The following is a 12,977-nucleotide window of genomic DNA, read 5'->3' as shown; positions in this document are numbered from 1 at the left end:
TGGACGAGGCATTTCTTCGTGCAGTTGACGATAACCCTAATGTCAGCGTCAGAGAAATTGCTGCTGTACACGGTAACGTTGACCACGTCGCTGTATGCAGAGTGCTACGGGAGAACCAGTTGTTTCCATACCATGTACAGCGTGTGCAGGCACTATCAGCAGCTGATTGGCCTCCACGGGTACACTTCTGCGAATGGTTCATCGAACAATGTGTCAATCCTCATTTCAGTGCAAATGTTGTCTTTACGGATGAGGCTTCATTCCAACGTGATCAAATTGTAAATTTTCACAATCAACATGTATGGGCTGACGAGAATCCGCACGCAATTGTGCAATCACGTCATCAACACAGATTTTCTGTGAACGTTTGGGCAGGCATTGTTGGTGATGTCTTGATTGGGCCTCATGTTCTTCCACCTACGCTCAATGGAGCACGTTATCACGATTTCATACGGGATACTCTACCTGTGCTACTAGAACATGTGCCTTTACAAGTACGACACAACATGTGGTTCATGCACGATGGAGCTCCTGCACATTTCAGTCGAAGTGTTCGTACGCTTCTCAACAACAGATTCGGTGACCGATGGATTGGTAGAGGCGAACCAATTCCATGGCCTCCGCGCTCTACTGACCTCAACCCTCTTGACTTTCATTCATTATGGGGACATTTGAAAGCTCTTGTCTACGCAACCCCGGTACCAAATGTAGAGACTCTTCGTGCCCGTATTGTGGACGGCTGTGATGCAATACGCCACTCTCCAGGGCTGCATCAGCGCATCAGGGATTCCATGCGACGGAGGGTGGATGCATGTATCCTCGCTAACGGAGGACATTTTAAACATTTACTGTAACAAAGTGTTTGAAGTCACGCTGGTACGTTCTGTTGCTGTGTGTTTCCATTCCATGATTAATGAGATTTGAAGAGAAGTAATAAAATGAGCTCTAACATGGAAAGTAAGCGTTTCCGGACACATGTCCACATAACATATTTTCTTTCTTTGTGTGTGAGGAATGTTTCCTGAAAGTTTGGCCGTACCTTTTTGTAACACCCTGTATAATTTCACATGCTCATTTATATATATATATTTCTTTGTTTTGCTAAATGTGTATTACTGTAATTGATGCATACGATAATAATAATAATAATTGGATAAATGTGCTCCAGGGTTCGGCCAGCTGTATGGGCAGTTGCTCTATCCTGTTGGAAGTAACCGTACGTCTTTTTCTCCTCCATTAATGCTGCCATAAATTCACGTCCAATCGTACCCACTCGTCCAGGCCACTTTTATTTGCCCCACCCTGTACGTCGTTGTTGTTGTTAACAGCTGCGCTTTGTTGCCTATTGTTGATCAGTGGGAAATTGGCTTCGATGATGGTTTTGTTGAGTGAGACAGCGACGGTAACGCTTGCCGCAGGTGACGATAACGGGCTTCGACCTGACGAGCTACCGGCAGTGCCTGGGCAAGTGGAACTCGGCGGTGCACGTGATGCACGGCCAGTGCCGAGAGGTGGGGCCGTCGCGCTGCCTCATGGTGCCGTACGAGCAGCTGGTGCTGCACCCTCGCCAGTGGATGGCGCGCGTGCTCAAGTTCCTCGACGTGCCCTGGAACGAGTCCGTGCTGCACCACGAGGAGCTCATCAACAAGCCGGGCGGCGTCTCCCTCTCCAAGTGAGTACCGCGCGGCTACATCGAGCTACTTCCTACCACTATCAGCCATCTTCGGTGCCATGCTGTTCGCTTATTGAGTGAGGGCCTGTCTCTTTACTTCTGTCTCATCTCGTTCTCGTGATCCTAGGCGAGACTGCAGCGGTGGCAGCCTAATAGTCGTACAGTCTTTCCTTGAGTACAGGTTCTCTGAATTTTTCCAATAACATTTTGAGAGAATGACGCCCTCTTCCTTTCAAGAATTACCATTTTGTTTCCCCAACGTGTTTGCTGCACTTTCGTATGGACAGTGCCGGACTAGCTGTGAGTCTCTGAATTTGTACCATGGCTTTTGTTGTGGGTATCCGATGAGTAGTCCAATCCCAGGAACACAGTAATCTACACTCATGCTCATAAATTAAGGATAATTGCAGAATGTGTCCCACACAGCGTGGCACTACACCTCTTCCTCTTTCTGAGCTCAACATCTCATTCGTTACGGAGGGATGCTGACTCAGTTTTTCTGGATAGCAACAAATGGGAAATTGCGGTATAGAAAATGGTCCAGAGATCACGTGTGTGTGTGTGTGTGTGTGTGTGTGTGTGTGTGTGTGTGTGTGTGTGTGTGTTTGTGTGTGTAGAGAGAGAGAGTGAAGTGTTATGAAACAATGTGTGTACAGTGTGTGAACAGATAGTGAGATATGAGTGAACAATGTGGCATTACATTATTTAATAAGTTATTTGTAAAAAAAGTATTGTATACCAGGAGTAAATCTGATGATTGTCTCTAACTAGAAGTCTGTAAATATATGTGTATACGAATTAGTTTATTTTAAATTGATCTAAATTTGTAAATTCTTTCACATGTTCTATAGCCTTGTAAAAAGAGATCTACGGATGAATGAAGCTACTACTACTACTACTACTACTACTACTACTACTAAAACTGGCGCTAACAGCATAGGCACATAGGCAACAAACACGACACAGATCTGTAAGTCCACGGTATTGGTGATAAATTGAGAAAACCGTTCCGAAACACATGTGCTACAAAACGCCACTGTTTCCTGCGCAAGTATCACGACATCAGTATGGGATATGATCACCATGCCAGGCCGCACAACGGGTTGGTCGAGCAGCTGCTGGGATATAGCCTCCCATCCTTGCACCAGTTCCTGTCAGAGCTCCTTAAGTGTCGTAGTGGTTTGAAGACGTGCAGCGATACGTCGATCGAGAGCATTCCAGACGTGCTCGATGGGGTTTAGGTCCGGAGAACAGGCAGGCCATTCCATTCGCCTGATACCTTCTGTTTCAAGGCAGCTCGTTAGGGCCGTCCGTTATCATCCATTACGAGGAAGGTGGGACCCACTGCACTCCTGAAAAGGCGTACATACTGGTGCGAAATGACGTCGCGATGCACCTGACCTGTTGCAGTTCCTCCGTCAAACACATACAGGGGTGCACGTGCACCAGTCACAATCCCACCTCACACCACCAAACCACGACCTCCATACAGGTCCCTTTCCAGGACATTAAGGGGTTGGCATCTGGTTCCTGATTCACGCCAGATGAAAACCCGGCGAGAATCACTGTTCAGACTATACCTGGAGTCGTCCGTGAACATAACCTGGGATGACTGTTCCAATGGCCATGTACTGTGTTCTTGACACCAGGCTTTAAGGGGTCTCTTGTGACCAGGGGTCAGTGGAACGCACCTTGCAGGTCTCCGAGCGAATAAACCATGTCTGTTCAGTCGTCTGTAGACTGTGTGTCTGGAGACAACTGTTCCAATGGCTGCGGTAACGTCCCGAGCAAGGCTACCTGCAGTACGCCGTGGTCGTCTGCGGGCACTGATGGTGAGATATCGGTCTTCTTGTGGTGTTGTACACTGTGGACGTACCGTACTGTAGCGCCTTGACACGTTTCCTGTCTGCTAGAATCGTTGCCATAATCTTGAGATCACACTTTGTGGCACACAGAGTGCCCGTGCTACGACCTGCTGTGTTTGAGCAGCATACAATCGCCTTGGTATCCTACCCCTCGTAACGTCATCAGTATGTGTTCTTTGAGCCATTTTCAACACAGTTACCATTAGCACGTCTGAAACCGAGCGAGATGGCGCAGTGGTTAGACACTGGACTCGCATTCGGGAGGACGACGGTTCAATCCCGCGTCCGGCCATCCTGATTTGGGTTTTCCGTGATTTCCGTAAATCACTCCAGGCAAATGCCGGGATGGTTCCTCTGAAAGGGCACGGCCGACTTCCTTCCCCATCCTTCCCTTATCCGATGAGACCGATGACCACGCTGTCTGGTCTCCTTCCCCAAACAACCAACCAACCAGCACGTCTGAAAACGTCTGCACACTTACTCCCTGTATGGTACTCTAACATGCCGCAACACACCTATGCATATGTGGACTGCTGCCAGCGTCACCGTGCGACGACCGCAGGTCAGATGCACTGGATGGTCATACCCCGTGGTGATTCAAACCCGCAAACCGGCAACCAGGGCGTTGTTTCACCATGTGTCAGCATTATCCTTAATTTATGAGCATGAGGTCGTACTAGCGTCTCCTACAGACAAACGCACTGCGTTGTCCCAGAATCCTTCCAAAAATCCAAGTTGTCTGTTTTCCGTTGCTTAACAGTAAATCCACGTGATCGCTCCCTTTCCTATCTCCTCCTAATGTTACTTCTAAATACCTGTCCGATGTGACGCCCGAAAAAGGTTCACCTCCAATCTCTTAATATCGGGTTCTATCTTTTGGCTATATGCGCTAGCTTACATTTATCAACATCTAAACTGACACGCCCATTCTCAAACCACACACCTTGCTATTAGCCGTAATTATACACACAATATGGTGCCAAAAGACATCAGCAGCTTCTGTACAGCGAGGTATACAGTGGGCAGTAAGTACCCCCATCGATCTTTGCCTATGTGTCCGTTGGAACAAACTGAGCTTGGTTGTGTCAGTCAGCTGCAATGGACACAGAGGCAAAGATCATTGAGGGTACTTGTTGCCCACCGTACACTTTGCTGTACAGAAGCTGTTGTTGCCTTTTGGCACTATACTCTGTGAATAATTACGGCTAATAGCAAGGTGTGTGGTTTGAGAATGGGCGTGTCAGCCCGAAAACGGTAACCACTACAGCTGAATTTTTATCAACTCAACTGAGACGGAGGAACTAAACTATTATCCAACTTCCTCATATAAAGCAAGTTCCCATTCGTTACCCCAAGCATAAATGTTGTCAAAGTTTTCATGCAATTCGTTACCGTCGTCCAACGTCCATACTTTTCAGTAGACAACAACATCGTCAGCGAACAATATCGCAGTGCTGCTGAATCTTTTATGATAAATCGTTTGTTTATACTGAGACTGCATTTGTGGTTTCCTGTCAGAGAGGTCAGTTCGTAGTAATTGACGGAAAGTCATCAGTAAAACAGAAGTGATTTCCGGCGTTCCCCAAGATAGTGTTACAGGCCCTTTGCTGTTCCTTATCTATATAAACGATCTGGGAGACAATCTGAGCAGCCGTCTTCGGTTGTTTGCACTCGTTTATCGACTAATAAAGTCATCAGAAGATCAAAACAAATTGCAAAACGATTAAGAAAAGATATGTGAATGGTGCGAAAATGCCAGTTCACCCTGATAACGAAAAGTGTGAGGTCATCCACATGAGTGCGGAAAGGTACTCGTTAAACTTCGGTCACACGATAAATCAGTCTAATCTACGAGGGCAGTTCAATAAGTAATGCAACACATTTTTTTTCTCGGCCGAATTTGGTTGAAAAAACCGGAAATTTCTTGTGGAATATTTTCAAACATTCCCGCTTCGTCTCGTATAGTTTCATTGACTTCCGACAGGTGGCAGCGCTGTACGGAGCTGTTAAAATGGCGTCTGTAAGGGACGTGCGTTGCAAACAACGGCCAGTGATCGAGTTTCTTTTGGCGGAAAACCAGGGCATCTCAGATATTCATAGGCGCTTGCAGAATGTCTACGGTGATCTGGCAGTGGACAAAAGCACGGTGAGTCGTTGGACAAAGCGTGTGTCATCATCGCCGCAAGGTCAAGCAAGACTGTCTGATCTCCCGCGTGCGGGCCGGCCGTGCACAGCTGTGACTCCTGCAATGGCGGAGCGTGCGAACACACTCGTTCGAGATGATCGACGGATCACCATCAAACAACTCAGTGCTCAACTTGACATCTCTGTTGGTAGTGCTGTCACAATTGTTCACCAGTTGGGATATTCAAAGGTTTGTTCCCGCTGGGTCCCTCGTTGTCTAACCGAACACCATAAAGAGCAAAGGAGAACCATCTGTGCGGAATTGCTTGCTCGTCATGTGGCTGAGGGTGACAATTTCTTGTCAAAGATTGTTACAGGCGATGAAACATGGGCTCATCACTTCGAACCTGAAACAAAACGGCAATCAATGGAGTGGCGCCACACCCACTCCCCTACCAAGAAAAAGTTTAAAGCCATACCCTCAGCTGGTAAAGTCATGGTTACAGTCTTCTGGGACGCTGAAGGGGTTATTCTGTTCGATGTCCTTCCCCATGGTCAAACGATCAACTCTGAAGTGTATTGTGCTACTCTTCAGAAATTGAAGAAACGACTTCAGCGTGTTCGTAGGCACAAAAATCTGAACGAACTTCTCCTTCTTCATGACAACGCAAGACCTCACACAAGTCTTCGCACCCGAGAGGAGCTCACAAAACTTCAGTGGACTGTTCTTCCTCATGCACCCTACAGCCCCGATCTCGCACCGTCGGATTTCCATATGTTTGGCCCAATGAAGGACGCAATCCGTGGGAGGCACTACGCGGATGATGAAGAAGTTACTGATGCAGTACGACGTTGGCTCCGACATCGACCAGTGGAATGGTACCGTGCAGGCATACAGGCCCTCATTTCAAGGTGGCGTAAGGCCATAGCATTGAATGGAGATTACGTTGAAAAATAGTGTTGTGTAGCTAAAAGATTGGGGAATAACCTGGTGTATTTCAATGCTGAATAAAACAACCCCTGTTTCAGAAAAAAAATGTGTTGCATTACTTATTGAACTGCCCTCGTAAAAGCCGTAAATTCAATTAAATACCTAGGTATTACAATTACGAACAACTTAAATTGGAAGGAACACACAGAAAATGTTGTGGGGAAGGCTAACCAAAGACTGCGTTTTATTGGCAGGACACTTGGAAAATATAACAGATCTACTAAGGAGACTGGCTAAACTACGCTTGTCCGTCCTCTTTTAGAATACTGCTGCGCGTTGGGGGGGTCCTTACCAGATAGGACTGACGGAGTACATAGAGAAAGTTCAAAGAAAGGCAGCACGCTTTGTATTATCGCGAAATATGGGAGAGAGTGTCACAGAAATGATACAAGATTTTGGCTGGACAACATTAAAAGATGGGCGTTTCTCGTTGCGACAGAATCTTCTCACTAAGTTCCAATCACCAACTTTCTCCTGTGAATGCGAAAACATTTTGTTGACACCGACCTACGTAGGAAGAAACGATCACCACGATAAAATAAGGGAAATCAGAGCTCAAACAGAAAGCTGTAGGTGTTCATTATTTCCGCGCGCAATACGAGATTGGAATAATAGAGAATTGTGAAGTTGGCTCGATGAACCCTCTGCCAGGCACTTAAATGTGATTTGCAGAGTATCCATGTAGATTTAGAGAAGATTAGAAGCTCTTTTACGCTTCCGCCGGCCGGAGTGGCCGAGCGGTTCTAGGCGCTACAGTCTGGAACCGCACGACCGCTACGGTCGCAGGTTCGAATGCTGCCTCGGGCATGGATGTGTGTGATGTCCTTAGGTTAGTTAGGTTTAACTAGTTCTAAGTTCTAGGGGACTGATGACCACAGCAGTTAAGTCCCATAGTGCTCAGAGCCATTTGAGCCATTTACGCTTCCGCGGGGCGTACCCGATGTTAGTCTCATTCCTTCTGAACCTTCACCGTTCGGTATAAGCACTTGGTTCTCCTAGACTAATTTCCGTCGAGCCGATCACAAATTCAAATGGCTCTACGCACCTAACTAACCTAAGGACATCACACACATCCATGCCCGAGGCAGCAATTCGGGAGGACGACGGTTCAATCCCGTCTCCGGCCATCCTGATTTAAGTTTTTCGTGATTTCCCTAAATCGCTTCAGGCAAATGCCGGGATGGTTCCTTTGAAAGGGCACGGCCGATTTCCTTCCCCATCCTTCCCTAACCCGAGCTTGCGCTCCGTCTCTAATGACCTCGTTGTCTACATCTACATCTACATCCATAATCCGCAAGCCACCTGACGGTGTGTGGCGGAGGGTACCTTGAGTACCTCTATCGGTTCTCCCTTCTATTCCAGTCTCGTATTGTTCGTGGAAAGAAGGATTGTCGGTATGCCTCTGTGTGGGCTCTAATCTCTCTGATTTTATCCTCATGGTCTCTTCGCGATATATACTTAGGAGGGAGCAATATACTGCTTGACTCTTCGGTGAAGGTATGTTCTCGAAACTTTGACAAAAGCTCGTACCGAGTTACTGAGCGTCTCTCCTGCAGAGTCTTCCACTGGAGTTTATCTGTCATCTCCGTAACGCTTTCGCGATTACTAAATGATCCTGTAACGAAGCGCGCTGCTCTCCGTTGGATCTTCTCTATATCTTCTATCAACCCTATCTGGTACGGATCCCACACTGCTGAGCAGTATTCAAGCAGTGGGCGAACAAGCGTAGTGTAACCTACTTCCTTTGTTTTCGGATTGCATTTCCTTAGGATTCTTCCAATGAATCTCAGTCTGGCATCTGCTTTACCGACGATCAACATTATATGATCATTCCATTTTAAATCACTCCTAATGCGTACTCCCAGATAATTTATGGTATTAACTGCTTCCAGTTGCTGACCTGCTATTTTGTTGCTAAATGATAAAGGATCTGTCTTTCTGTGTATTCGCAGCACATTACACTTGTCTACATTGAGATTGTCGACGGGACGTTAAACACTAATCTCCTCCTCCTCCTCCGAGGCAGCATTCGAACCTGCGACCGTAGCAGTCGCGCGGTTCCAGACTGTAGCGCCTAGAACCGCTCGGCCACTCCGGCCGGCGGAAGCGTAAAAGAGCTTCTAATCTTCTCTAAATCTACATGGATAGTCTGCAAATCACATTTAAGTGCCTGGCAGAGGGTTCATCGAGCCAACTTCACAATTCTCTATTATTCCAATCTCGTATTGCGCGCGGAAATAATGAACACCTACAGCTTTCTGTTCGAGCTCTGATTTCCCTTATTTTATCGTGGTGATCGTTTCTTCCTACGTAGGTCGGTGTCAACAAAATGTTTTGCATTCGGAGGAGAAAGTTGGTGATTGGAATTTAGTGAGAAGATTCTGTCGCAACGAGAAACGCCCATCTTTTAATGTTGTCCAGCCCAAATCCTGTATTATTTCTGTGACACTCTCTCCCATATTTCGCGATAATACAAAGCGTGCTGCTTTTCTTTGAACTTTTTCGATGTACTCCGTCAGTCCTATCTGGTAAGGATCCCAAACCGCGCAACTGTATTCTAAAAGAGGTCGGAAAAGCGTAGAGTAGGCTGTCTCCTTAGTCGGTCTGTTACATTTTCTAAGTGTCCTGCCAATAAAACGTAGTCTTTGGTTAGCCTTCCCCACAACATTTTCTGTGTGTTCCTTCCAATTTAAGTTGTTCGATCACATATGTACGAAAATGCTCCGTATGACAACAGTATAGTTAGCAGCCGAGATGTGCCACAGTATGGAACGCGTTTCGGAAAACTAGGGAGACGGAATCTGGCTGTTTCCTTGCATCTATTGTTTCCAAGATGTCGTGTATCGATATACCATTATATGACAAAAATGGCTTTTTGTGGATGGATACTGATTTGTTTCTCCAGAAACTTAATGTTTGACCTTGTGCCAATATGATTCTGCAACAGACTGTGTGTGTGTGTGTGTGTGTGTGTGTGTGTGTGTGTCAGCAGCCATCTGTAAGCCAGCTGCTCATGAGCGTTTGTTGCAGGGTATGAAGTATTGCAAGAAAATAGTAGTATCCAGTGAGGGTAGCAACAAGAAAGGAAGGTAGCGTCGTACCCACAGGTGATGAAGTGCAGCTGTTACACTCGACATTTATACGAGGGAATATGGACACAAATCACCATTTGGCTCCCCTGGGTTAAGTTTTACACCAAGCGAAGTTGTTTGGTTCTAAACACAGTCGACTGGAATTTGTAACGAGCAGGTTTGAAGTACTCGTCTCAAGATGAGGTTTTAGGTTTCAGGTGATTTACGTTAATGACGTACACTCTTTGACATAAAACTTGACCGGCGGCCGGCCGCTTCAGAGGCTAAGTCCGCGCCGATCGCGACATGGGACAAAAAAACTGGCCAACTCGCTAATTCTCTAAGTCCGGTTATCTGCACAATCTGGCAACACTGTAGACTGCGGCACTTCCTGGAGGAAAACTTGTCCCATGATAGAGAAACTGTAGGCTGATTACGCCTGTGGTCTAGCGGTAGCGAGCGTTGTTTCTGTTCATAATGTCAGTGGATCGAGAGCAGCTGGCATAAAATATTTTTATAGCCTCTTCTGTCTGAATGCTGAAGACGTGAATGTAATGGTAGCGCAGATTCAATCTATTTCGCTTTGTGACACACCGATATCAAAATTTTATCCAGTAACGATTTTGCGGCAGATTTCCTGCAGACTGTCCTCCTCTGGACGCCGTATGCGGCAAAGCTCCGGGATCCATTTGCTGGCTACTGGCAGCGGCCGTGGCGACAGCAGCGGCGCTGCGCTCCCCCGTTCTTTATCGAAAGCGCCTGCTACCGCTCATCGCTTTTGATGATTTAAAACGCTTTATTATTAAATGTTGCTCCACAGAAAATTTGTACAATTTCCATTCACGCTCAAAAGCAACGGAGAGAGACGCCCTGATTAGTAGGCGGGTATTATATTACATTAATCGGCAAGAGCTGAGTATGGCCCGAAATTAATTTTATAGACTTGGACGAAATGAAACCACCTCACTACATTCGATGAATTTATAACTGCTTCATACCTCGTTACTTTTCCTTTCAAACTCAATTAATTGTGCAACTTTTGGTCAATGTTTGGATGTTTTCGCCAAGCCAGAGTGAGCGTCTGTGGTGTAGAGTGTATTACAGTTCTTGTTTCATTCCTTATGGTATGTCTATGCGATAAACTGTGTGAATACCTTGCAATACATGCTCTGTAGCAGTGCAGGAACACTGCACATTTGGAGTTCATGAAGTATTTATTGTTGATCGGAAGTGATAGTTAAGATCATCAGATTTAAACCAGAAAAATTTGTCGTTTTGAAGGTTTCAGAGAACGGAAAGGAATTGCTAACGCCGGTGTTAGAAAACGTCTACAGTTAAATGCTATTGCAAAAATTTAGAAGAAGGGAACTATATTAATGAACATGTGCACTTCATAAACAACCTTCTGACATGTTAGACCTATATGACGAACAAAGCTCAAATTTATATCGTTGACAGTCGGTTTGAATCTTTTCAGGGTCTATTTTGCAGTGAAGCACCTTGGAATTTGCAAAGCAGAAATCCATGATATTAACTTAATTTACTAAGTCGAAATCGGACGAAGATTGATGTTTAAAGGCATTCTTCAGATTTCGCATAAGAAATTTTTACTAGCAGTTTGCAACTCCATTAATTAAAATGGAAAATAAAAGGTTGTAGTCAGCGGCTTCTACCGTGATTCGAACTGCTATGTCTTATAGTACAAGCACTGCAACGCACAAGGGAACCTCTGAGCTAACGACACACTGGCTGCCAGAGGTGGAATATAGTCACTGCGATGTTGCCTGAGCCTCAAAACGCAACCTTAAACACACGAACAGAGGAGGTGGAGATTACTGTTTTAACGTCCCGTCGACAACGATGTCATTAGAGACGGAGCACAAGCTCGGATTAGGGAAGGATGGGGAAGGAAATCGGCCGTGCCCTTCCTAAGGAACCATCCCGGCATTTGCCTGAAGCGATTTAGGGAAATCATTGAAAACCTAAATCATAATTGTGTCATCTTGCAGTGGATTATATCGTACGAGTCTTCGATGTGAAAAACGAATGTCAAGTGAATTTAGCGAGGTAACGCCGACCTACACCCGGAAGTAAATGCACTATCGGAGTGTTGACAAATACTTGCTACGACGCTGCCATTTCTAGGCTCTCTGACGAGGCAGCTCTTCAGCGAAATGCTTGCCGTGATTCTCCGATACGGTTCTTCAGAGTGGAGACGCGCCAGCACGTTTGGTTTTTATGCGGCGTTCTCCCCTGATGGTTTCTGACGTCGCCTTGTGGGCTATGTATACATATGAGACATTCAATTATCATTAATCCAGAATCATACAAGTTTCAGCTTCCGGCGTGGAAGAAGGCTGTTGACGCCGACATTATATCATTTCAACGTAGGGAAAGCAAAACGGATCATTCAATGTTTCTCATTCAACATAAAGCATGTGAGATAATTTTCCGTAACGTTCATAATCATCTAAAACTACAAACGAAGTAAAAATACACCGGAAGCTTATTCGAATTGAATATAACGCTTTGCTCCTCGATGTCGAATTTGTCCACTTGTAATCTTTTGCAGCATACACATAGAATGTCATGATTACCACGAGAATGAAGAAATATGTTGGTAAGGATGGAAGAAAGAAGAGACGCAGTCAACAAATATTCTATTCCTCATGGCATTCATTTCATTTGACACGTAAGAAGAGGTAAAGCGGGAATTTACTTTCGTTAACACGAAAGATATGCCGCACATATTGATAACGAGGAAGTCTGCGTCTTCATACGTTTCCTCCTTGAAATCTGTATGCTCTATTATATACTAAGTAGCCCGATCATTGTTTCAGTAATGTTACCCTCTTGTTTGACCCCGTAACGATGAACAGATTCCAAATGCATGTCTCCCTTCCTGGGTTGTTTTTTGTGTTTTATTGCTTGGAATTCGTGAAGCAGACCACTGTGCCTTCCCCCCTCGTGGGTTAGGTCTCAAAACTAAACCGCTTTGTATCCAATGGCATAATTTATTCAGACAGCATCAGCATAAGACTATCAAACAAAGCCTTCCATTTACAGTTGCAGCACTCTAACCAGCACTGACCAAAGTGTAATCCACGGTCATGGTCCTAAATTACCAGCTGTCTGCTACTGTGGCAAAGTCCGTACTACACTTTCGATTCCGCAGCACCATTTTATCTGGTAACACTGTGTAGTTGCACAGTTGTGCTACCAGGTCTGTCCTCACATTGTCAACTTTATGTATC

General features: G+C 45.6%; 1 protein-coding gene across 7 annotated transcripts in view; it reads left to right on the top strand.

The window, feature by feature from the left end:
* The window catches only part of LOC126462885 (protein-tyrosine sulfotransferase-like), a 970,604-nt gene that overhangs the window by 911,916 nt on the left and 45,711 nt on the right, over nucleotides 1-12,977 (top strand). For all 7 annotated transcript variants that reach the window (XM_050096112.1, XM_050096111.1, XM_050096113.1 and 4 more), the window contains one exon: nucleotides 1,419-1,672. In XM_050096112.1, coding sequence (XP_049952069.1) covers nucleotides 1,419-1,672 — 254 coding nt within the window. The remainder of the gene's footprint in view (nucleotides 1-1,418; nucleotides 1,673-12,977) is intronic.

This window comes from Schistocerca serialis, chromosome 1 (genome assembly GCF_023864345.2).
Source record: "Schistocerca serialis cubense isolate TAMUIC-IGC-003099 chromosome 1, iqSchSeri2.2, whole genome shotgun sequence".
Classification (NCBI taxonomy): domain Eukaryota; kingdom Metazoa; phylum Arthropoda; class Insecta; order Orthoptera; family Acrididae; genus Schistocerca; species Schistocerca serialis.
This window is presented reverse-complemented; position numbering and strand designations above follow the sequence as displayed.